Below are 25,077 nucleotides of genomic sequence, written 5' to 3' on the forward strand. Positions count from 1 at the left end.
CTTCTGCCAAGTCGTGTGTGTGTGTGTGTGTGTGTGTGTGTGTGTGTGTGTGTGTGTGTGTGTGAATTGAACACAGCCAGTCCTCGGACTCCGGAGACAGAAAAGGCCTACAGCAATCTGAGGCTTAACAGATGGGCTTCAACAAATGGCATTAATCCTCAGAGGCTCTCCATAAACACTGAACTAGGAACAGGAGGGATTCCAGACTACAATTCCCAGAATGCTCAGTGGGGAAAATGAAGGGAGTGGAGCAGCGTATGATGGGATGTGTATTTCGTGTAGGGCTGAATAAGGCCTCTCCTATCCCTCCCCAAGGCACTCCTACCCCGCCGAAGGCAGTCGGTCGTTGTAGTTTTGTTAAACCTAGGAAGCTTAAAATTGTAAGCAAAAAGGAGGAGAGGTTTGACGGGATTTGTAGTCGGCACGGTCTTCCGACGCGCAAGCGCAACTGTGGTTGGGGCGGGGCCGGGGCACTGCAGTGAAAGCCGAGGCAGCGGGCAGGCGAGCAGGGGGCGGGCGGACATCTTGGGATCTGGAGAGTGGCCGGGCAGGCTGAGAAGGGGGCCGCGGACACCAGGTGAGCTGGGGATCTGGCCAAGGGTAAGGGAGGATGCCTACCCCGCTGCCCAGCTTTGCCCTTCCCTGCACTACGCTACGCGGAAAGCTGCCCACACCCGGGAGTGGCCTCAGCCTTCAGATCGGGAGGGAGCTGACGGCTGGGCGGGGGCGCCTGGGGCGCGGTTGCAGGACAGGCTGGGAGCGGCGCCCTCCACCTGACCCGTCCGGAGCCTCCCGTGAGAGGGATACTTACTGGAATCCTTCCAGAGCCGGGACTCCGCGCGGCGACCCCCTCCCCGGGATCGTGACAACCTCCCTGCCCCTTGGCGCCTCCTCTCAACGCAAGGACAATTCCCCCATCTCCTAGGACTGTGACACCCCCTTGTGGGCTTCTTCTGGGACTGTGACAAGTCTCCCACCCTGCGGCACCCCCTCCCCCCAGTTGAGTGACACCCCGCGGCTCTTTTTTCTCAGACCTGTGACAGCCCCCGCACCCCCGTGGAGCCATATTTTTTTCCGCGATGTCTTCCTCCCCAGGGCGAAAAACCCATCAGCCCGTCATGCCACTGCACTTGAACTCCAAAGCAGGTTCTGTCGCCCCAGCTTTCCTTTATTCACTACTGTCAGTCTCTCACTGCTGTTTTTCTTCTTCAGAGCCTTGACCTTTGCCACACTGGAAACTTCTTCCCCCAGATGCCCCCACCATCCCTTTTGCTGCTCCAGGCTCACCTGAGTAGACTGCCTGGCTGTTTCTGCCAGTCTTTCCCCTTAACTCATTATTCCATTCCTGTCCTGGGCCCCACCTCGGCTGCCCTGGTGCTCTGAGGTCCCTACCACTGTGTGAACTTGCGTCTTTGCCCAAGGCTCTAAACTCCATTTTGCATTTCTTCTCCCAGCCTCTTTGGACTGAGGGATGGAATGTGTCCACCACCACCTTGAGAGACCTCTCACTGAGTTTGGGAGACCCTGGTGGCCGCAGTAATCCGCTTTATTTTCCAGTCTAGAAACTCTGCTAAACTCCCTCCACCCTGTGAAAATTAATACCAGAGCTAATTCAGGAAATCTAGAACTAAATTAACCCTTTTTCTCCTTGCAAACAGTCTAAATTAGTTTGACCCAAATAATTTGGATAATTCATATATTCTGCCCCTTGCTTATAGGTACTCAGGCCAGAAATCAGTTATGTCATGGGGTCTGGAATCATAGAATTTCAGCCAGATCGATCTCATTGTTTTATGAACCTATGTTCCCACCCCCTTATTTTTATTGCATTTGGGAGCTGAGAGGGAGCCTCCCTTTTTAAAAGGGAGATAGTTAAAAATAACTAATAAGCAGCTTGGGTCATTAAAGTGTAGTCTGCCAGGGCTGGGGCCTTTCTCTCTGCTCTTTTGCCTGCTTATCTGACTGCCTGGGATTGGTTGGAACCACACTCCTGGGTCCATGTCAGGGCCTAAGGCCTCCCTTTCTCTCCTCCCCACACCCTGCACACCCTTTCCTGGAATGTTTAGATTTCTGTGAATTAGAGAGCCACAGGTCAGGCCCTACTGCCTTCTCAGAAGGGTAGTGGAGCCTGAGAGACCCGGTCTTCCTAAAGCTGTGCCTGAGGGCCCCAGGCCTGAACCAAGTGGAGGTAATTCCTACCGCCATTCCTGCAGCCGCAGGCAGGCCTTCACGGTGACTCACCGGCTACAGTCTGAGTGAGAGTCTGCACAGGAAGGGGCCAAAAAGGATCCTTGCTGAGTTCAGCACTGTGAAGAGGGGGAGGGGGCTGCTTTCTGGGCTCAGCCCCAGAAAAGGGAGGGTCAAAATGGCCTTAGAATCCTGGGCCCAAGTCCTTCTCCATTTCTTTCTCCTTTCCAGTGTGAGATAAACAGGAACTGGAGCCTGGCTAAGGGGAGGGGCATGCCTGGGAGGACTGCAGGGTCACTTCTGGAGGGTTGAGTCAGGAAAAAAAGCCGAGCCAGTGACCTGCACAGCCCCAACTGGGGATGTTGGCAGAGGTTCTGAGGCCTTCCCTTACCCTGCCTCCGCCTGTCCTAGGTCTGTTCTCAGAGCGATGGGCCTTGGAGACTGAGCTGCCGCCATGATAGGAGGCTTATTCATCTATAATCACAAGGGGGAGGTGCTAATCTCCCGGGTCTACCGAGATGACATCGGGTGAGTCCCCTGGCTGAGCCAGCTGTGCCCCCACCCCTTATCCTTCCTCCCCAGCATGCAGGACCAGGTCTGTTGCTACCAGAGACTTGACTTGGGCCACCCCCTTCCCTTGCTGCATCCTAGAAGCTCAGCTAATACAACCTGGTTCCCATTAGGTCTGGTGGTATTGGCCTGATAGCCAGTTACTGCCTGATAGGCAGGACCTGTGGAATAGTGTGGCCCCTGCAGTGTTAGGAACTTTTGCCCTTCCTGCCTTCTCCTTTCCTTAGTGACAGACCTAGTTGCTCAAGATGTGTACTTTTGCCCTGGCAGATTGATTTCTCCTTTGAGGAGGAGGGAGATATTTCTCCAGGGGATGGAGTTAGTGGCCAGGCTAGAGGTACTAGGCCATCTAAGTCTTGCTCTCAAAAGCCATTCTCTTGTTGAGAGCCTTCACTGGATTCTCTTGAAAGCCTCTCCAGGCTGCCAAATCCTCTCCCACTCCCTTTCTCAGGAGGAGGCAGGCTGCTGACTCAGCCATTTTCAGTTCCTCTGGGCTACCCCTGGAAGAGAGGTTGTGAGCAAGCCTGGAGCACTCTCTGGGTCACTGAGGGAAAGGCAGGGAGGCCATGTGGCCCTTTCTGGCCTATCAGAGTAGATGTGGAATAGCTTCTTGTTCTGGGTCCCTCAGACCTTAACGAGGAAGCGCAGCCTGCCTTCTCATTCTGCCTCACCCTGCACGCCACTGTTCTTTCCTGAGTGAGGGCACTTGTCCTAGCCTCAGCAACTCTAATGAGATTAGGCTTCTCTGGTTCCCGCTGCCCTGTTTTTCTTCCTCTAAGAGCTTAGGATAGAGAGTTACAGAATGGGCCTGCTGCAGCGCCTTAGCTCCTTGCCTCCCAGCTCCCTGGCTAGTGGGCTGGCCTGGCCTTTGTGGCTGTTTGTCCACTGACTGGTGGTGGGGCATGAGCTAGAGTTGTGGCGATGCCTGGCTTGCCTGAACCTGGCTGGCTGTACCCATAGGCACCCCCCTCCTGCCGTGGATGGACCTGCTTAAGCTAGGGCACATACTGTCTTGCATGCCTTGCTATGCTCTCCACCCCTTGCCTGTTGCTTGTCTGCTTCCACCTCATGGTGTGTGCTGCCCACCCCTAGTGTGTTGTGTGTCTAATCCTCTCTCTCGTTGCTGTCACTCTCCTTTTCTTGCTGGCGTCATTTCTCTCATCCCATCTCATTGGCTGCCGTAGCAATAGGTAAGCAGCCTATCAAGCTGCCGCCCAGGCACAGGTGGGTGGGGGGCCCTGCCCCCCATCATTGTTTTCTTCATCTGTTTTCATTCCCCAAACATGCCCTGGAATTGGATCCTGGACAGGAATGAATGGCCCAGCTCCATGGCCCCTCGGTCCTTTCTCCTGGGTAGATCAGAGCCTTCTCTGAAGTCATGCTGACTTTGTCTAACCGGTGGAATCACAAGTGGGAAGACTGGGAAAGAAGCAGAGTCTCTCTTTCATTTGGGCCTGGAGCTTACTGAGAAGCTAGAGAGGTTGCAGCTGGGAAATTGGGGCCAAGCTTGGGAGTTAGGAGCATACCTCCTTAAGCCTGATGGATCTCACTTTATTAACTCTACATCTGTCCTCCTGTCATTGCCACTTGACTTCCCTCTCTTCCTCAGACACTAGCCCAGCTCTGACCCTACCCTTGTGCCTCCGCTGGGAGTCACAGGGAACTGCCCCAGTGGTTTAGGCAGTTGGCTTCAGAGTATATGCCAGACTTAAGCAGTGAAGGGGGGGGTAGGGAGGGGGGAGTTGTTAGCAGCTGTGGTTGATCCCTGTGGAGTCAGGTTTGCCTGGGCGCTGAGCAGCCCCTGTGTACCCTTTTCCCTCAGGAGGAACGCAGTGGATGCCTTTCGGGTCAATGTTATCCACGCCCGGCAGCAGGTGCGCAGCCCTGTCACCAACATCGCTCGCACCAGTTTCTTCCATGTTAAGCGGTCCAACATCTGGTTGGCAGCTGTCACCAAGCAGAATGTCAATGCTGCCATGGTCTTCGAATTCCTCTATAAGATGTGTGACGTAATGGCTGCCTACTTTGGCAAGATCAGCGAGGAGAACATCAAGAACAATTTTGTGCTCATATATGAGCTACTGGATGGTGAGGCTGGCAGGGCGGTGGGCCTAGGGTGGGGCTGAACCTGATGGGGCCTGGCCTGGAGGTAGGAGCAGGTGTGAGGTTCCCTCCAGTGCCTTCTGAACTTTTCTGACTATTTGGTCTTTTGAGCCCTGAAGGCCAGCAAGTAGAGGTGGGAGAGGGGGCAGAGGACCAAAACATCTTTCAGGGGGATAAGAACCTAACTGTGGGGCTTGGTAGCTGGGCCTCCTGCAGTTAAGCACATTTCCCTTTCACCTTTGTGGTTTGGGCCTTAGTTCCCTGACTGTCCTTCCAGCTTTCTATCTCAATAGCTGCCTCAGAGCCTGGAGGAGGGTGAGCTACTACCAGCTTCTAGGGTTACATTATCTCTCTTCCTCTGTAGGGTATGATTTAAGGGAACAGAGTCTTTCCACCTTCCCAATGTCTGTCTGTTTTCTAAGGACTCAGCACTTCCTGATCTCTCATTCACTGGCTATAAGAGTCTTCTGCTGATTTTCTCTGTGAAAAAAACTGACATTTAATTATGTTTTCTTATGAAGCACAAATCCCGGAGTAAATGCTACAAAGCAAGAGGACAGTGCTGTAGATGATCTCACACTCTTCTGGAGCTGTCTTGGCCAGCTATGTCCAGGCCAGGGGAGGGATTAGACTAAAGAAACCTTCAGCTTTTTCCAGGGGCTGATGGATCCCTTCCTTTTGCAGAGATCCTGGACTTTGGCTATCCACAGAATTCAGAGACAGGAGCACTGAAAACCTTCATCACTCAGCAGGGTATCAAGAGCCAGGTACTCAGTTGTACAGCCACAGCCAGGGTGGGGCCCATCCTCCTTAAGCCCCCTGAGCTCTGTCCCGGCTGACTCAAGCACCACCTCTGACAGGAAGTGCTGGCCTGAGCCCTCTGCCATGATTGCAGGCCTGTTTTGCTGTGTGTGGCCCTCCACCCCAGGAGCAGCCAACTCAGCATCTCTGTTTCTAGGAATATAGTTCAAGCAGTTTCCTTCTGCACTGAGGGAAGGGAGGGTGTGGGCTGCTCTGGAGGCCTGGTGTTCCTCAGGAGGAGAGAGTGTGGGCCCTCCTCTAGGATCCAGGCCTTATAGCTGCCTTCTCCTTCTTTTCTGCCTGCCTCTTCCCGTCTGTGCTCCCCTACTGCTTCCTGTGGGCATCACATTGGCCCTTTGGCCTCCAGCATCAGGTAAGCTGTTCCCTTAGCTTCCATCTTTACAGCTTTGTTCCAGTTTTCTTCAGGCCCTGCAGCATGGAGCTTATGGGGAAGATGAGTTACAGGGTGGGGACCAGAAGGCAGGGGGAATGAGGGTAGAGTGGGGGTAGAAACAGGATGATTGAAGGTAGAGAGGAATGAAGTCATTATGTTGTCTCTGTCCCCCGCATAGACAAAAGAAGAGCAGTCCCAGATCACCAGCCAGGTGACCGGGCAGATTGGCTGGCGGCGGGAGGGCATCAAGTATCGCCGGAATGAGCTCTTCTTGGATGTGCTAGAGAGTGTGAACCTTCTCATGTCCCCACAGGGTGAGAGCCCTCTCGAGATGAATCTGGAGGGGCAGGACCAGGGCAGGATCCTCATCCTGACTCAGATGTTCCCATTTATCTATCACCAGGGCAGGTGCTGAGTGCCCATGTGTCAGGCCGGGTGGTGATGAAGAGCTACCTGAGTGGCATGCCCGAGTGCAAGTTTGGGATGAATGACAAGATTGTTATTGAGAAACAGGGCAAAGGCACAGCTGATGAAACAAGTAAAAGGTGCCTGGGGCAGGGTTGCTGGTGGGAGAGGGTGGACCTCGAAGGGCTGAGCAGGGTCTGGTGAATCACAGATTCCTTTCTAGATACCATTTTTCCAAGCTCTTGACATCTGTGCTTAAGAGAGATGAAGGGATTGTACTCATCGTACTTAAAGAGTAGTCCCCTTTGTTTGATTCCCCAGGACTAAGATTTTTCTATAACATACTGATGGCTTCTGGCCAGTGTGCCTAAAACCTCTGGGTCCCAAGCAGCGGAGTTCTCCAGAATGGTGAATTTGCAAAGCTCCCACTCATCCCTAAATTGGCAGCAGGGACCCCTGAGTCAAAAAGCTATATTCTGGTAGCTTTCCACAGTCTGTAGTGCAAGCTTCACTCAGGATGTGGCAGCCTTTGGGGGTGGGATAGATTCCCAGCCCAACTCTCTCTTGCCACTCTTCTGTACCAACGAAGAGACCTTCTGCCCCTGCTCACAGTGGGAAGCAATCAATTGCCATCGATGACTGTACCTTCCACCAGTGTGTGCGACTCAGCAAGTTTGACTCTGAACGCAGCATTAGCTTCATCCCACCAGATGGAGAGTTTGAGCTCATGAGGTACCATTGGGGTGTGAGGAGGCAGGGAATGCTGCTGGCAGAGAGTGGGGAGAGGGAGGAGGACAGGCTCTGCTGTGCCAACCTTACTCCCCGCCCCTAAAGGTATCGCACCACCAAGGACATCATCCTTCCTTTCCGGGTGATCCCGCTAGTGCGGGAAGTGGGACGCACCAAGCTGGAGGTCAAGGTGGTTATCAAGTCCAATTTCAAGCCTTCATTACTGGCTCAGAAGATTGAGGTGAGAACAAGGGACTTGGGGAGGAGGAAACACTGTCTCCAGATAAAGGCAGCTGATGTCGGGGCTTGACAGAGCTCTCTGACAGGTATATCACTTCTAGGTGAGGATCCCAACCCCACTGAACACAAGCGGGGTACAGGTGATCTGCATGAAGGGGAAGGCCAAATACAAGGCCAGCGAGAACGCCATCGTGTGGAAGTGAGTCTCCTTCACAAGGTCACTGCAGGGCTTAAGATGCTTTGGTGTACTCCCTTAAGTCTTACCTTCATCCTCTTGAGTGTGAGTGTGGTGTGTGTGTGTATGTGTGTGTGTGTATGTGTGTGTGTGTTGCAAGGATGGGGGGTGCCTGTCTGCTTCTCCAGGAGCCTCTGCTTATGCTGTCATCCATATACCTCTGTGTGAGTATGCACATGCCTGCACTTGGGTGCATGCGTGCATTTAGTTATCAAAATGCCTCAACATTTCCCTATTTGCCCTTGTAACATCTCTGTGAAATAGCAAGGGATAGCATGCTTGTGTATTTAGGCTGAAATTGCAGCCCACAGTGCTAAAGGAATAGCAGACCCAAGATTCCATAGCAAGTGATTGCCAGGGCCCTTACCACATTTCCTGTCCTAGCACTTCCCACAAGTTCCTCTGTTCCATTCCCCCCACCCCTCCAGAAAGGGCACCGTCCACCTTGAAACTCCTCCAAGCTATCAGGGGCACTTGCTGCTCATTGCCCCTCTGTTCCTAGGATCAAGCGTATGGCAGGCATGAAGGAATCACAGATCAGCGCAGAGATTGAGCTTCTGCCCACCAATGACAAGAAGAAATGGGCTCGACCTCCCATTTCCATGAACTTTGAGGTATGGCAAGGGGGGGGGGGGCCTAGAGCCACTGCAGAAGGTATGCTAATAAAGATCTTAGGATCGTCCAGGTCACCTTCTGCACCTTGTGACCTACAGATGAGACCCAGAGAGGGGAAAGTGACTTTTATAATTCAAAGACCCATTTCCTCCCCCTTCAGGCCTCTTACTAGAAATTACTATTCACACTGACAAAAAAAATCTGTGACTTGTAAAGTTTGTCATAAAACAGTTTTTTGGAAAAATTTAGATTGTTTGACTACCAGATAAGACCCAAAGTTTATTTACACACAGGAGACTGGGCTGGCATTGCTTTGCACATGTTAGACATATAATTTTCTCCACCTTATTTTTTAAGCCCATAATATTGAGCGTGGGTCTTTGGTTGCTGCCTCCTGCTGATTAAAGGAATTGATTCGAGTTACCACAGGCAGGGCCTGATTTCCAACCCAAGTGATTGTTAGTTACACTTGGATATGCTTTCTTCTTTAGTAACCTTTTAAGATCCTTCTTAAGCTTCCCCTAGCTTCTTTCAGGACTCCGATCATTCAAACACCTGTAGTAGAGAGAGATGAAGTAGGGCAGAGCTACAGAACTTCCCAGAGGAGAGCAGCTGTGAGAGGAAGACCAAATTCCTAACTGGAGCTATCCCTTGCCCAGGTGCCATTCGCCCCCTCTGGCCTCAAGGTGCGTTACTTGAAGGTGTTTGAACCGAAGCTGAACTACAGCGACCATGATGTCATCAAATGGGTGCGCTACATTGGCCGCAGTGGCATTTATGAGACCCGCTGCTAGCTGCCTAGTAGCAGCTAGCCTGCCTCCCCACCCACCTTCTTCCACAGGTCTGGGTGCCCCCGGGCCACCACACGTCAGCGTCTCCTCCCTCCTGCTTTGCTGCCTTCCCTTTGCACCAGCCCCTGAGTCTAGGTCTGGACCAACCACATCGTGAGCGGGACTGGTGGAGCAGTCCCTGGGCTCCCTGGGCAGGGTGGTTTATGGGGCTCCTACTCCACCATCCATCTGTGTGCCCTGGCCCAATGCCAGGCTCTGTGTTCTGTGACCAAAGCCAGGTGGGCTCCCTCTCCTCCCCTCCCCTGTGGCCACATCTCTCTGGAGTGGGAGGGTTGGCTGCCCCTCACCTCGGAGCTCCCCCAAAGGCCAGTAATGGATTCCCAGCCCTCAGTCCCTACTCTGCTTTGGGATAGTGTGAGCTTCATTTTGTACACGTGTGACTTTGTCCAGTTATAAACCCAATAAACTCTGTAGAGCCGAGATGCTAAGTGTTGGTGGTGCCGGAGCTACACGGGGAGGGGAACTGATGGGATTGCTCTTCCCAAATCTTAACACCGCATACTGTGAGTTGAGTAGAATTTTATATTCTGAGCTCTCTTAAGGTTCTGGGCCCCCTTGAGGTGATCCAAGCCCTTATTCTGACTGGTGTCAGTCCCAGGCCTCCTTTCTCAGAACACAACCTCAAGGGCAAGCAGCTCTACCTGGTCCTAGTTCCCTGAGGGTAGAGATTCTTTCCCTAGTTGACCTCCAGCTTTAGACAGGTATTTTCCAATTAGCAGAGATTAAGCAAGGTTTACATTTGTTTTTTCCCACCATCTTGAGAAACTGACCTCAGTTCTGTCCTTTTCGCAATTACCCAGGCTTCCCAAACAGTGGTGAGTGGCTGGTAAAAGGGATTCTCCTCCTTGCTAACTTCCCCTCTGCAGAGAATCTTGTGATAAGCTAGTCCTTAAGAGGAGTATTCCATACCCTGCTGGTGTATTGGGGCAGATAAAAGAGCAAACCTGCCCTCACCAGTTTTCCCTTGTTTGGTTTCAGCCATTTTAAATCTATTAGAGAAAACTTCAAATATAAAGAGAAGTAACAAGATATATGTAATGAACGCTCATTCAACTTAAGTTATCAACTCATGGCCAGTTTTTTGTTTTTTTTTTTTTAATTTTTTTTTTTCAACATTTATTTATTTCTGAGACAGAGAGAGAGACAGAGCATGAACCGGGGAGGGGCAGAGAGAGAGGGAGACACAGAATCGGAAGCAGGCTCCAGGCTCCGAGCCATCAGACCAGAGCCCGACGCGGGACTCGAACTCACGGACCGCAAGATCGTGACCTGGCTGAAGTCGGACGCTTAACCGACTGTGCCACCCAGGCGCCCCGGCCAGTTTCTTATCTACATGATCTGTGTTCAAAATCCAAGAGTCCTGTGGTTTTTTTTTTGTTTTTTTTTTTTTTTTTTTTTTTTTTTGCAACTTGCATCAGGATCTAAACAAGGTCCGTTGTGGTCAGTGAATGCTTTTTAAATCATATAAACCACAGGTTCCCTGTCAGCTCTTGCAGTGTTGTTGAAGAAAGCATAGTTTGTAGTCCCCCCCCCCCCCCCCAAAATTCCTCTTTCCCTCTATTGCCTATAAAATGGTTGTTAGCTCTAGGAGCTTAACTTTTAAACTTCAAATAGCAGGACTGATCCTTCGCAATGGCAAAGGATGGTGGATCTTAGGTGAAAATTTTAGAGCCAGGTTGGAAGAATATTCACATTAAATGTAAAGCAGCATCATTTGAGGAAAATAGTCTTAACTTCTGAGGAAATCAGTGAGAGGAAGTAGCTTTTTACAGTCATTTACTGAGCTTCCTGATGCAGAGCAGTACGCTTTGGGTGTAGGTAGGGAATAAATACCATTGAATTTGCACAGCCTTTTGTCGATCTGGTTTTCTTGCCCTTTGGTGGAGAGAGAGCTTGTGCCCTGTGGTGAGGTTAGGACCGAGTGAAAATAATTCGCGTAGTACTGCTGAGCTGTCAGGTGAGAGAACGGAGTGCTGGTCCTGGGCGGGCTGGCCACCGGGCTGATACCAGAAGCCCGCAGGACCTGGGGACCGGAACAAAACCTGTGGGCTGTACATTACTGTGCAGGGACTTCTGAAAGCTCGGGGACGAGTGAGTCAGCAAACCTCTCGGTGGGCTCCAAAATGGACCCGGCTGGGCGCGCTGCGGTAGACGCGCCTCAGGGGAACGCAGAGACTCGGGCGAGGCCCGCGTACATTATCAACCCCTCGTCTGTCAGAAGGTTCCCTCCCACTGGACCATCGGTGTCTCGAGTCCAGATAAACCGCGAGCTTCCCTGCACCCTACCCCGCCGCCTCCCGTAGCTCCACCTCCCAGAAGGCAGCGAGAACCGCACATGTGGCTAGTTTTTCAGTGGAAACGGCGTTGCGCAAGCGCAGAGAGAGCAGTTCCAGCGTAGACTCTGAGCGGCGCTTGCGCACGGTTCCTCCATCCCAGATCACCTAGTCCACCGGATTCCGAGTGCTCTGCGCTTTTCTTACGTCACTACTAGGCATGCGCTTTGGGAGGAGGGGTGAGCTTTTGGGAGACCGGCCGGAGGCGGGTCTTGGCTGAGGTCTAACGGCGCCTGCGCGGACGGGAGCCCTACTGGAACATGGCGACTTGCGCTGAAATCCTGCGGAGCGAGTTCCCTGAAATTGACGGACAGGTCTTCGACTACGTGACGGGTGAGCGGAACCGAATCAACGCGCTGGGGAATCGGAAATGGAAGTCATTAGGGGAAAGACTAAGGGCGGGTAGTGCCGGGGACCGCTGCTAGGCCTCACCTCTATGTGACCTCTTGTCCCGAGAGCCGGTTAGGTCTGGAGCCCGGACTGGGGCCGTGGTTCGGGGGCTAAAACTGCTTGTATGTCTACCGTACCCGCTCTCTTCCTCGACCTGCCACGCCCGGCCTAAGGCGTCTTGCACAGCGGCAGCGCGGACTTCGAGTCTGTGGATGACCTGGTGGAAGCAGTGGGGGAACTGTTGCAGGAAGTGTCCGGGGACAGCAAGGATGACGCGGGCATCAGGGCTGTGTGCCAGCGCATGTACAACACTCTGCGCCTGTAAGTGCCAGGGCGGGGGAATCTTGGGGCAGGATGGGGGGTGGGGGCGTGATAGGAGGGCGGACGGCGAGGAGACGAGATGTAAGGGAAGAAAGGTCTGATGGTCGTAGAGCTTTTTATTCAGCTCCTAATTCTGCGCTTTCTGTTTCTACCGTCAAGGGCTGAGCCACAGACCCAGGGAAACAGCCAGGTGCTACTAGACGCCCCCATCCAGTTGTCAAAGATAACAGAAAACTACGGTGAGAGTGAGGGAAGATTGAACTAGCTGCCCTCTGCCCTTGTCTCAGCCTTCACCCCCTACCCAGCCCGCTGTCCCCTAGAGCCCAGGACTCCTGGTACCCCTTTTCCACAGGAAAAGGTTGTAGAAGCTAGTTAATGTCTTTACTGAGGGCAAAAGAGGCCATTGATGAAGGGAGTAGGATTGGGCAGGTCTCCAAACTCTTAGGTAGGGTAGGAAGAATATGGGCCTTGTAACTAGACAGACTTGGGTTTACTTCCCAATTTTGTGACTTTTCTAACCAGTTGCATGACCTTTTAGGAGTTGCTTATCTGCCTCAGTCTCTCTATTGTCAATCTGGAAGGTGTCTTTTGGTTTTGTTTTGTTGAAAAGTGGGGGGATGACAGCTGTTTCTGGGATTGTAAGGCTTTTCTTTAAATGTCTATGTCTGTGTCTCATTCATATTAATTACTCAAAATGTTAGTTTCCCTTCCCTCAGGGAGAAGGTGACTGCTTTTCTTATCGCTTACAGACTGTGGCACCAAACTTCCAGGACTGCTAAAGAGGGAACAGTCCTCGGTGAGGAGGGGGAAGAAAGGGTGGGGGCTGAGGGTGAGCGAGGGTGAGCATTGACTGTCTTTAAATACTGGAGTATCTTTTTGGGGAATTTCTGATAAAGTCTTTCCCTGAGAGCAGGGTAACTTAAGATGTTGTTTCTGAGGCTACAACCTAGCCTGAAGTGGTTGTGTTTGGACCTTCAGACAGTGAATGCAAAGAAGCTAGAGAAGGCTGAGGCTCGACTGAAGGCAAAGCAGGAGAAGCGCTCAGAGAAGGACACACTCAAGACCAGCAGCCCTCTGTGAGTTTAGTAAGAAGGGCTGAGAAGAGAATAGAGCAGTCTCTATTGGGATGGAAGGGTGGCTGGGAGTGCTAAAAGCCATCCATTTCTTCCTTTGAAAGAGTCTTGGAGGAGGCATCAGCCAGCCAGGCAGGCAGCAGAAAGGAGAGTCGGTTGGAATCATCTGGCAAGAACAAATCCTATGACGTTCGAATTGAGAACTTTGATGTGTCTTTTGGCGATAGGTGAGGGAGTGGCAGTGGGGGGTGACGTTTTTTCTTTTTCTAATTAAAGGAGAATTTGGACAGATGGAATGGGGCTTAAAATAACACTAGGTTTGTGTTGTTAAACTTGCTGCATACCTGTTTCTAGAGCAGCACCCTTTGTTTTCTTCCTGCTACCCCTGCAGGGTACTGTTGGCTGGAGCAGATGTGAACCTGGCATGGGGCCGCCGCTATGGACTGGTGGGCCGAAATGGGCTGGGGAAGACAACACTCCTGAAGATGTTGGCCACTCGGAGCCTGCGGGTTCCAGCCCACATTTCCCTGCTGCACGTGGAGCAGGAGGTTGCTGGAGATGACACCCCTGCCCTTCAGAGTGTGCTAGAGAGTGACACCGTGAGAGAGGACCTTCTGCGGAGGGAGCGGGAGCTCAGCACCCAGATTGCCACTGGCAGGTAAAGGCTCCAGAATAGGTAATAACCAGCAGCCACAGTTTTTCACAGAGTGCCTGTCATACTACCACAATCCATAACTTGCATGCCCATCCTAGTAAGCAGCAGAGCTTAGAACTTGGCTCTGTGGGGGCTGTAAAGCCCCGTTCCTTCCACAGTGCCCACTGCCCTCACTGTCTTGAGCAGGTTCTTCCTGTCCTCTGTTCCTGTCCTGGCAACAAGGCAGTCGGTGACCTGCTTTTCAGCTACATAGGGTGCAGGACCTTCCCCCAAGACTACCTGCATTCAGGCTGAGTGCTCTTCCTCCCATTCCCACTCCAGGGCTGAGGGCTCAGAAGCTGCACAGTTGGCAGAAATATATGCCAAACTGGAGGAGATTGAGGCCGACAAGGCACCTGCCAGGTATTTAAAATTCCCCTTCCCTCCTTCAGATTTTACCTTTCCATTTCGTTACCTGTTCCAACGGGGTTCTTTAATTTCCTCACTTCTAGGGCATCAGTCATTCTTGCTGGGCTTGGCTTTACCCCTAAAATGCAGCAGCAGCCCACCCGGTGAGTGGCCCTTGCCATCCTTGGTTACGAACACTGTTGGCTCTGTCTCTACCTGTCCTGGTGAACACCTACAGCTGATGTGATCTGTGTTTCTTTAGGGAGTTCTCAGGTGGTTGGAGGATGAGACTGGCCCTGGCCCGGGCCCTGTTTGCTAGGTGAGTCTCCTGGGCCTGAAGGGGCCCATGGATACTGTGGAGGATTGGCCTTGGTTCATGGGAGGTCATGAACTGCTGACCTAAAACCTCAAGGCTTGCATTCTTTTCTATAGGCCAGATCTTCTGCTGTTGGATGGTGAGTTTAAAATGGGCACCCTGACTTTGGGGTGAGGAAGGATGGCAGCATCCAAGTTCTCTAGCCCTTCAATCCCAAATGTGTCCTCCCCAACTTTTCCAGAACCCACAAACATGCTGGATGTAAGGGCCATCCTGTGGCTGGAGAATTACCTGCAAGTGAGTGGCTATAGGTGCTGGAGTAGGTCTAAGGAAGGTCTGCCTCTAAGACACTGGTGGGGAGGTGGGGGGTGCTGGAAGTTGATTTCCCTCCCAAACTGGGCCTGCCATCCTGTGACCCCTCAGACATGGCCCTCTACAATCCTGGTTGTCTCCCATGACCGCAACTTCCTGAATGCCATAGCCACAGACATCATCCACCTGCATAGCCAGCGGCTAGATGGCTACCGGGGAGACTTTGAGACCTTCATCAAGAGCAAGCAAGAGCGGCTGCTCAACCAGCAGCGTGAATATGAGGCACAACAGCAGTATCGCCAGCATATCCAGGTATGGGGGCAGACAGGGCTAGGGGCCCATGGGTATTAGAGTTTTCAGGGATGAGGGAGCCTGACCAGTGTCTGCACTCATCCACCCACAGGTTTTCATTGACCGATTTCGCTACAACGCCAACAGAGCTTCTCAAGTGCAGAGTAAACTCAAGATGCTGGAGAAGCTGTGAGTACGGTGCCCTCGATTAGGCCCTGACTCTTATTCCCTTAATTTTTTCCCTCATTTTGCAGGGTACCCCTTGCCTTCCCATTCTAGGTCTCCCCTTTTCTAGAAACCAACTTTAATCTCCTCTCCAACAGGAAAGCAGAGAATTTTACACTGCTGTTGTAAATTAGTGTTGTCCCCACAGTCCTAGGCAACCACTAATTTCTTTTCTGTCTCTAATATATTTGCTTATTCTGGATATTTTATATAAATGAAATCCTGTAACAGGCGACATTTTGTGTCTGGCTTATTTCACTTAACGTAATGTTTTTGAGGTTCATTCGTGTTGTAGCATGTATCAGTATTGCCTGCCTTTTAATGGCTAGGTAATATTTCATTATAAGGATATACAGCATTTTGTTCATTGATTCATCAGTTGAGGGGTATTGGAAGTGTTTCTGTTTTTTGGCTCTTATGAATAACAGTGCTCTAAACATTTGTGTACAAGTTTTCGTATGGACATATGTTTTCTATTCTCTTGGGTATATGCCTCGGAGTAGAATTGCTGGGTTACAAGATAATTCTATGTTTAACTTTTTGAGGAACTGCCAAGCTGTTTTCTAAAGCAGCTGTACCATTTTATATTTCTACCAGCAATGTATGAGGGTTCCAATTTCTCCACATCCTTGCCAACACTTATTATCTGTCTTTTTAATTTTGGCCATCGTAGTGGGTGTGAGCGACAGCTCACTGTGGTTTTGACTTGGATTTCTTTAATGACTAACAACGTTGAACATTGGGGGGTTAATCTAATAGCAACCTTTCTAGAAGTGCCGGTGGTGGAAGGAAGTCTAAAATCAAAGGCTTAGGTTTTTGTGACATGAAATATTTATCACAATGTATTAACTGGAAGGCCAAAAATCTCCTGAAAGGGATATTGTGAACTGGAAGAAGGTACTCTAAAATAAGAATGGGGTCTGGATGGTAGAATTACGAGTTTTTTCTAGGTTTTTCCTGAACATCTATTATTTGTGTAGTAAGAACAAAGTCATTTTTTTAAGCCATAAATTTAGTTTGCCTGCCCCCTCTCTCCTCAGACCGGAGCTCAAACCTGTGGACAAGGAGTTGGAGGTGGTGATGAAGTGAGTGCTGGGCCAAGGGGCTGGTGGGGAGCTCTTGTTTCTGGCCACCTCTGTGTTCCTCACCACCACCTCCTGCAGGTTCCCTGATGGGTTTGAGAAGTTCTCACCACCAGTTCTACAACTAGATGAGGTGGATTTCTACTATGATCCTAAGCATGTCGTCTTCAGCCGTCTATCCGTCTCTGCTGATCTCGAGTCCCGCATTTGTGTGGTATGGTTGCTGTTTCTCTGTTCTGTGAGCTGGGACTCTGCCACCCCTTCACGTGGTGTGGATTGGCCCAGATCATCTGGCTGCAAAGGGAAGTGGTATACAGGAGCAGGGATTGGCCTGGGCCAAGGGCTTTGCTATACTTCCTTGCAGAGATAGGAAGCCTGGTTGTGGTATTTTATGAATACTTAGAACAAGACTTTATCTTACTAGTCTTAGCTCTGAGTTTTCTCAAACCATGGAACATGGAAGAGAGATCAGATTTCAGGTCTTGACTCTGCCTGTTGCTAGCTTGGTTACGAAGTGGTGATAACACCTACGTCACTCAGTTATTGGCAGGATTAAATCCCCTGCACTTAGTAGGTATTCAGGTGTCAGTTCCCTTTATATCTTTACTAGCTCTTTCATCTTTCTGTAGAGTTCCTTAATATTTTTTTCGTTGTTGAAGGAGTCATTGGTCAGAACCAGTTCTCATCTCCTTCCCTTCAGTGTCTCACACATGTCCACTCTTGAACATTCTCGGGGTTCTTTTTACAGGTTGGGGAGAATGGTGCTGGTAAGTCTACCATGCTGAAGCTGCTTATGGGGGACCTGGCCCCTGTCCGGGGCATCAGACATGCTCACAGGTAAAGCCCCCAATTCCAAACTGCTCATATACTGTAGCTACACTCGTTTATGGTCATTGCCTTCCATCCCCTCTTTCCACCTTTGTTTCTGCCTGTAGGAATCTGAAGATTGGCTATTTCAGCCAGCACCACGTGGAGCAGCTGGACCTGAATGTCAGTGCCGTGGAACTGCTGGCACGCAAGTTTCCCGGTACCTTAGGGATTTGAGTCCGGAAAGGAGGTGACCCCTACGGCTAGGCCCATCTTGGGGTGGGGTAATGAGCAGTGAGCCCCGAGTTTAAGTATAAGGACATGGGCATTTGGAGGTAGGGCTGAGGGGAGGGCAAAGAGAGAAAGTTGGGTCAAGAATCCACTTGATGGGGTGAGGCCTGTTCCAGGGCGGCCTGAGGAGGAGTATCGTCACCAGCTGGGCCGGTATGGCATCTCTGGAGAACTGGCCGTGCGCCCTGTTGCCAGCTTGTCTGGGGGCCAGAAGAGTCGGGTAGCCTTTGCTCAGATGACCATGCCCTGGTGAGCTCTTGCCTTCCCCTCTACACCCTACCCCTCTACCCCTCTACCCCTCTACCCCTCTACCCCTCTAGCCAAGTAGAAAATGTTTCTCTTGCCTTCGTATCAGAGGGTTCATTTTTCTCCCAACCCCAATAACTACCCACCTTCCTGGGTACTGCCTTCTAGCCCCAACTTCTACATTCTGGATGAACCCACAAACCACCTGGATATGGAGACGATTGAGGCTCTGGGCCGTGCTCTCAACAATTTCAGGGTGAGTGTGCCTTCATGCTGCCTGCTCCTCCCCAAGTGTCATCACCCCTTAGGGCCCCCCTGAGTGCCTCCTGGTCTCCTCTCTTTCAGGGCGGTGTGATATTGGTATCCCACGATGAGCGCTTCATCCGGTTGGTGTGCCGGGAGTTGTGGGTGTGCGAAGGCGGCGGCGTCACCCGGGTCGAGGGGGGGTTTGACCAGTACCGCGCCCTTCTCCAGGAACAGTTCCGCCGTGAGGGCTTCCTTTAGGGTCACCAGGCCGAGGACTGTGCCCAGGATATGGACTGGTCTCTCAGACCCCTGGGCCGCGATATAGGCAACCATCTCCAGGCCACGGACTTCCCCAACTTTGGGGACAGCCTTATTTCCAAATCTCCTTTTAACTGGAGCATCCTCTGCATAACCCAGGGAGCCCCGTCTAAGTGTCTGTGAGGACTGGTCTTCAAGGGAAGCGGTGGGGGTGCCCTCTGGTTATAGATCCCCCCCAACTGCCCCAGCTCTGACTGGGCCCCAAGTGGCTGCTGTGTAAATTAAATGTCCCCCTGCATCTCCCTGGCTTCATCTCTGCTGCTCATTGGCAGGGCTGCAGCACTTGCCCAGTGTTAAGGGGCGTGGGCTCTGAGGTTTAGGCTTTTCCTGTAACACTTATATCAGTCACATGGCCAGGTCCATGGCAGCACCAGTCTTGCTCTGGAAGGAGGTGTCATTAAAGCCACTGGGGCTCAGAGATCACCTGCCTTACTTTGGGTGGCCTGAGCTGGTGGAATGAAGGGCAATGTATTACATCACTGGGGTATACTATTCCCTATAGCCTGGGCTCAGCTGCAGCAGAAGGGGGCTTGGTTTGTGCTGCCTCAGTCCCACTGCTTGGAGGAGTGAACTGATTCTGTAACCTGGCCTCCAGCATGGTTTGTCAACTGCTTATGCCTGTGGTCTCTGACTTAGGCTCACCTTGCTTCTCTGATCCTCGGCTGGAGCTGAAGAGAAACCGAGAAACTATCTTTGTCCCATTTTGCTTGGGTGGCTTCATGTTCTTTATTTTCCTTCGAACTATGTAGGGGGGGGCCTGGGAAGTAGGGAATTGAGAATGGGGTCGAATGGGAAGAAACAGCACTTTGTTTTTAAATCAAGGAATCTCAGGAGAGCAGTTGTTTAACAGAGTAGTAGCTCTTATAAATATTGTTTCTTGAGGACTCCACTTCTATATGTAATTGTTAGAAGACACTAAAATAGGAACCTTGCCTTCCTCAAAGACAACAGAAAAACCAGAATCAACAGAAGGAACTTGCTGGCTTCATGGGAAATTGTAGTCACAGGGGTCAACCTAAGATTTGTAGCCCCCTGAGGCTGTTGTGGTATGTAGGTAGCTGGGGGAAAGAGCCTCTTTTGGAGGAAAGGAGAATGAAATCAAGAAGGGTCTGTTCACTACACAGCAGGTGCTGGTAGACTGAGGAAGCTGGCCAAAGGGCCACTAGTCAGCCAGCCTCCTCAGCCTCCCTCCCTCTTAGAAGTCCAGAGGTGTTCCAGCCACTTCTGTGTACCATTGAAGTCACGAGGGTCTTCTCATGGTCCCCACCACACTCCTCACCCTCAGGCCTGCAGGTGTGCCAGTTTGGGGGCCGTGTGGTGTAGTTTCTGTGCCAGGCTCTCAGCCCCTTCACCCCTTACTAATTTGTGAATCCCTGTAGGAGTCCTCAATTTCTCAGTTGGTGAGAATGCAACTGAAGGGTTCTGTGACACAGAGTCTGCTTCTTTGGATGTGGCTTTGTGTACAAAGAGCAAAGGCATTGGAGTAGGGCCTGAAATCAAGTCCCAGCTCCATCCCCAGTAGTAGAAGGGGCCACTAGTATTAGCTGGGTAATCACAGCACATCACAACCTTTTTGAACACCTTCCTACGTGGTTTCTTTATAGGGTTGTGAGGTTTAGATGGCAAGCACATAACATATAAGCCCTCAGAAAGCAATTCTTGGGTGAGCGGTCTATGATTTAAAGACTATTATTATTATTTGAGGAAAGAGGAAATTTTTCTCTTGAGTGGCTCCAGAGGTGGACCATTTGGGGCTCAAAGGAAAGAAAACTTTTAAATAGGCTGCTTTCTGGGAGTGAGTTCCCAGAGACTGTTCAGCCCTGCCAGGCTACGGAGAAGGTCTCTGAGGGGGAAGCCAGCACTAGATGGCCTCCAGACTGGCTTCCAGTTTATGATTCCATGAAAGAAATGTGAATGAAGAGCTTTTATATATGACAATATAAGTCTATTGCTGCAGGACTTGAGAAAGACGGCATGAATGAATTGCAGGAGGTGAGAAAGATCCCAGGATAAGTGTGTATGGTGAATTTCTGGAAGTTAGGGGAGGTGAGTTGGCAGGAGATGGTGGTCTTCAGGGATGGAAAATGGCAGCAAAATCAGCCATCTCCACTCCACAGGGCAAAGGGGAAAGTGACCCAAAAGACTGCCCTTGATCACTCCAGCCGGCCCAATACAGCAGTCTGCCCTTCCATGCTGTGGAGACCCTATCTAACCCCAGCCATTGGAAAGCTGGTCCTTCCCACAGCTACTGATGCTGGAGCTGCCCTGACGACATCAGGCCTTTAAAGCAGTCCAGAGCCAGCCGGGTTGAAAGACCTCAGTCTGCAAGGTCTTCTTTGAAATGCTGGCCTCCCCGCTTCTGCTGGCCTTACCATACTCACCAGTGCCTTCCCAGACAACCTGGTTGGTCGCCGGTGGACAAGGGTGCAGTGGGTCTCTGCACCAATCTACACGACCCTCAAAGATGCCAGCCACAGAATCGTTTATTCCAATGTGATATTGCTGTCTTGAGATTTGTTAGACCTAGACATTTTACTGAGCTTTCCAGGTAAATGTTAGCACAGAATAGGAGAGAAGGTACCATTTACCCTGCCTGGCCATGCCCCAGCCTGATGTGTCATTTGGGTACAGAATATCTTACTAGGAACTGTTCCCCAGGCCTGGGTCTGGTCCATCCACAGATGCAAACCAAACAACACCCCTGCCAGCATCAGAGCACTGTCACTGCATCATCGGGAGCCCGCAGACTGGATAACTGAAGGGCTGGGAGGGTTTTTCAAACCTGGGGTGATGGACTCTGCTTCAACCCCGCCCTCTTCCAAGTGGGCTTCATTGGCACTGTGTGCTTCCCCCATTATAAGCTGTATGCCGATAAGATCGTAGTTCTGGTTTGCCTTGATACCCTTGAAGGCCAGGCCACGGCTTGCTCATCTTTGCATCTCCTGTGCCTGTCACAGGTTTGCTTCCTTGGAAAGCAGCTTGAGATCAGTTGAGCAGAGGGAGAAGCCAAGCAGTGATGCAGGCCCAGGAAAGGCTCAGCCAAGCCCACATTCTGGAGCTGGGATAGCCCTGCAGAGTTGGTCTAAGCTGAGGCAATGGGTTCAGCCTTTATTCTGCTGAGTGATTAGTCTTTAGGTGCCAGCTGCTACCAGAACGAGGCGTGACCTTCGGAAAGGTTTTCTTCAGCTGAGGCAATCCTCCTCAGGGGCTGACAAGTGAGGGCTTTCTGCGGTCAATACGCAGCAGCTGGGGCAAGTTCTTCTCTCCTAAAGGGGGATCTGGGTAGCCCATCACAGCATCCACTACAGTGCCTCCCAGTTAATAGGTGCTCAGTTAAAAATGCTTGTTAAGTGACTATTTGGGGAAAATTGAGAAAAAGTAGAGAATGATGGAGGAGAGAGCAGAGGCAAGAAGACCAACAGGGAGGCCATGACCCAAATCCAGCCCTAAGGACATGGAGTCGAGATGATGGAGGCAGAGGTGAGACCAGGGAGGGTGGTATGCTGACGTAGCAAGGGGTTTGGAGCTCTGCCCAAATGAGGGAGGGCTCCTTTTTCTGGGCCTGAGTCTTGAAATAAGTGAAATGAAATGAGAACTTTGAGACACTAAGAGGTTAAAGAGATTTGTTTTTAAACCTTCCCTTGTTCCTCCTTTCAACACAATGCTAAGGAAGTAACAGTTAATATTTATTGGGGTCTTATGTAACAGGCACCGTTGTAAGTGCTACACCTGCACTAAATCAGTCCTCGAAACCCTATGAACTGGCACAGTTGTTATCCCCGTTTTACGGATAAGGAAACAGTTGACCGTGGGTGTCTGGGCTGGGATTCAGGCCAGGCTGGCTCTATATCTCTAACTGCTACAGTGCTGCCACTTAGCTCTACTGTGTGACATACTGAATAGTCAGGTTCTTAATTCCAATGCTTAAAACTCACTAGTTGCATGGAGCGGGGGAGGGGGAAAGTTTGAAAAGCTCCTCTCCAGAGGCCAAGCCGATGAGTAGGTGTACCTGGCACAGTGGCTGATGTGCTAGGTGCTCAATGAATCGTTAAGAAATCCCAAAACACAGTTTAGTGGAAAGTCATGCACTGGGGTTAGTCCAGCTCTTCCACCGGTGGCATCTTGGATAAGTCGACCTCTCCTGGGTAAATTATCCTTAAGTGGGCTTACTGCACTTTGTCCTGCCTGCTTCTTTGGGTAGTTGGAAGGATTAATTGAAACAAGGTCTTGTGCACGCTTGGATGGCTCAGTCAGTTAAGGTTCTGACTCTTGATTTCAGCTCAGGTCATGATCTCACAGTTTGTGAGTTTAAGCCCCTCCTTGGGCCCTGTGCTGACAGTGTAGAGCCTACTTGGGATTCTGTCTCCCTCTCTCTGCCCCTCCCCCATTCGTTTTCTCTCTCTGTCTCTCTGTCTCTCTGTCTCTCTCTCTCTCTCTCTCTCAAAAAAAAGAAACAAGGTCTTGTGCAAACTGAATATTTTTATAAACTGTAAAGTGCTATGGATCAGCCTGTGGGAGAACTGATGCGGCAAGCACCCTAGAGCCTCCTCTGGAGACAGTCTCACAAATGCTCAGGGCATCATCAAGATGTCACCCAAGAAGGGCCACCCCACAGCCCTCATCTGCTGAGCTGCACATCAGAAAGCACGGGTGCAGGAATGCCTAGCCCCTGCTGAGTTACATGGGGTTGGGCAGAAATCACCATGTAATTTAAGCCCATTATAATACGTATACGTCATGCCCTGTCGGTAATTCTAGGTTTCTGTTTTATGTTGAATAAATGGGTGGTTTGGAAGTGATTTCTGATTTACTGTATGTAGAGAGGCCTTTGAAACTCTAAATTACAGTACGTAAATATTTGTCAACCGACACTATAGCATTTTAACACTGAGGAATGCTTCATGAATGTTCTCTTTTGGTCTTATCCTCTCACCAACCTTGTGTTAAATGTCTCCTGCTGAGTTATTCCCATTTTACAGAGCAGGAGCTTGAAGCAGATGTTAAGGGTCTTGCTTAGGTTCAGATACCTCTTTTTGTGCAGAGAGAGGGCAAGAACGAAAGTATGTGGTTCATCTCTCCAGATCAGCTGTTCTTAGCTTTGTTCCACAACAGTTTATACAGAGGGTGACATTCTCCTGAGCATGCCCAGGGTCAGGAGCCCTTCTGTCCTTTTAGGAAAGTATTTGAACCTGGAAGGAGGGTTAGTGCCTGTGGGTCTGATTTGTTTTAACTTGTGTATTAGGGTGTGAGCTCTGGAATCAGAACTGCATTTGAGTCTGGATTCTATTATTGAATGGCTATGTCACCTTGGCAAATGATGCCTCTCAGTGCCTCAGTTTCCTGATCTATAAAATGGGAACAATAATGGTCCTTACATTGTAGGTTTATTGTATTAGATAATACAACCAAAATTCTCATCATGGGCCCACTAGTTCCATAAATGTTAGCCATTATGATAACTAGTGTTTGTTGTGACCTTCACTGCTTTACTGATTTTAGTGAGGTAATATTTATGATGCTCTGGAGCTGAAGACCACTGTATTTAGTCATGGTGCCTCAACCAAAATGACAGGTACCCACACTTCCAACTTTGTGTCCTTGGACCTAGAAGGGACCCCCTCTTGGATTCTTCTCTCACTGCAAAGACTTATCCTTTAGATTCTTACACACACACGCGTGCTTCTCTTGTTCTTTATGGATGTTCTATATTCAATCTATTCCATCACTCAATACTTTGTTCGAAGTTGGGGATTCTCCATCAGTAGAGGAGTCTAGGTTTTTCTTGAGTACTAGTGACCTTTGAGTATAGTCATTCTCAACCTTCTTACCCCCAAAGATTTTTTCGTCTTCCTCTTCCATGAACACTACAGTCAGAACAAAAGTATGGCACACCCAGAACTTGGAAGTAGAGTTATCTTAGAATAAGACTAGTAAGAACTAGTGAACAATGGGTGAGATGAAGTCATTCAAGAAATTGTACATTGTGGTTTGGTGTCAGGGTTGGGGGTACTTTTTTTTTTTAGTTTATTTTGAGAGAGAGAGTGGGAGGTGGGCAAAGAGAGGGAGAGAGAGAGGAGGAGGGAGAATCCCAAGCAGACTCTGGCTGACAGCATGCAGTGCAACAACAGGGCTTGATCCCAGGACCCTGGGATCATGATCTGATCCAAAATAGAGTCGGACACTTAACCGACTAAGCCACCCAGGTGCCCTAGGTTGGAGGTACATTTAAGAGCCATCAGGTAAATGAGGCACAATTAGCTAAGGAAGAATAAGTGACTGGAACAATATATGAAATGTGATTGGAATCAAGAATGCCAGGATCCTGCAATGGAGAAGAGAGAATATGAGAGACCAAGCATTGTCACTGGGTCCCCAGACCTGCTGGCAGGTGGCAGACTCTATCTGGCAACTTGACTGGATGCCCCAGTCCATCACAGCTTGACACCACAGGCCCCAGAGCCTCATCCACTAATTCCCCCATCCCATTCGACCTTCCTCTGGATTCCTTGGCTTGTGACTTGGCTTCTGTGACCTTTCTCACCTGGAGAGCATATACTGACTGGAAAGTTGGATTTTCAGGCCTCTTGTCAGCTGCATTTCTAATGACATAATAAACTGACCTCTGGTTTATATGTCAGTCTCTTCTGAGTTTCA

The 25,077-nt window shown here is 50.5% G+C and overlaps 2 protein-coding genes across 2 annotated transcripts; both read left to right on the forward strand.

The window, feature by feature from the left end:
- The first annotated feature begins 440 nt into the window (after positions 1–440).
- AP2M1 (adaptor related protein complex 2 subunit mu 1) lies at positions 441–9,550 on the forward strand. Its single transcript, XM_025913438.2, has 11 exons — positions 441–577; positions 2,599–2,715; positions 4,580–4,845; positions 5,545–5,627; positions 6,234–6,369; positions 6,459–6,600; positions 7,073–7,192; positions 7,295–7,430; positions 7,531–7,628; positions 8,167–8,278; positions 8,939–9,550. Exons 2-11 carry the CDS (start codon positions 2,642–2,644, stop codon positions 9,071–9,073), a joined length of 1,302 nt encoding a protein of 433 aa, XP_025769223.1. The 5' UTR covers positions 441–577; positions 2,599–2,641; the 3' UTR covers positions 9,074–9,550.
- Positions 9,551–11,606: 2,056 nt separating this feature from the next.
- ABCF3 (ATP binding cassette subfamily F member 3) lies at positions 11,607–19,124 on the forward strand. The gene is made up of 21 exons (XM_025913086.2): positions 11,607–11,796; positions 12,027–12,174; positions 12,334–12,413; positions 12,924–12,970; positions 13,153–13,250; positions 13,352–13,474; positions 13,639–13,905; positions 14,224–14,304; positions 14,394–14,453; positions 14,552–14,608; positions 14,722–14,744; positions 14,847–14,902; positions 15,029–15,229; positions 15,321–15,397; positions 16,474–16,518; positions 16,597–16,729; positions 17,264–17,352; positions 17,451–17,542; positions 17,730–17,862; positions 18,028–18,115; positions 18,205–19,124. The coding sequence occupies exons 1-21, from the start codon at positions 11,724–11,726 to the stop codon at positions 18,361–18,363; spliced, it is 2,130 nt and encodes a 709-aa protein (XP_025768871.1). The 5' UTR covers positions 11,607–11,723; the 3' UTR covers positions 18,364–19,124.
- Positions 19,125–25,077: the final 5,953 nt, after the last annotated feature.

The sequence above is a fragment of the Puma concolor genome, chromosome C2 (assembly GCF_028749965.1).
Source record: "Puma concolor isolate L17-30 chromosome C2, mPumCon1.1.hap2, whole genome shotgun sequence".
Lineage (NCBI taxonomy): Eukaryota > Metazoa > Chordata > Mammalia > Carnivora > Felidae > Puma > Puma concolor.

Excerpts from the sequence above, each read along its gene's own strand:
- AP2M1 (XM_025913438.2), top strand. The coding sequence starts at position 2,642 with ATGATAGGAGGCTTATTCATCTATAATCACAAGGGGGAGGTGCTAATC. Across the intron at positions 7,193-7,294 it reads GGAGAGTTTGAGCTCATGAG|GTATCGCACCACCAAGGACA; the intron begins GTACCATTGGGG and ends CCGCCCCTAAAG. Across the intron at positions 7,629-8,166 it reads GAGAACGCCATCGTGTGGAA|GATCAAGCGTATGGCAGGCA; the intron begins GTGAGTCTCCTT and ends CTCTGTTCCTAG.
- ABCF3 (XM_025913086.2), top strand. The coding sequence starts at position 11,724 with ATGGCGACTTGCGCTGAAATCCTGCGGAGCGAGTTCCCTGAAATTGAC. Across the intron at positions 13,475-13,638 it reads GATGTGTCTTTTGGCGATAG|GGTACTGTTGGCTGGAGCAG; the intron begins GTGAGGGAGTGG and ends CTACCCCTGCAG. Across the intron at positions 14,609-14,721 it reads GCCCGGGCCCTGTTTGCTAG|GCCAGATCTTCTGCTGTTGG; the intron begins GTGAGTCTCCTG and ends TCTTTTCTATAG.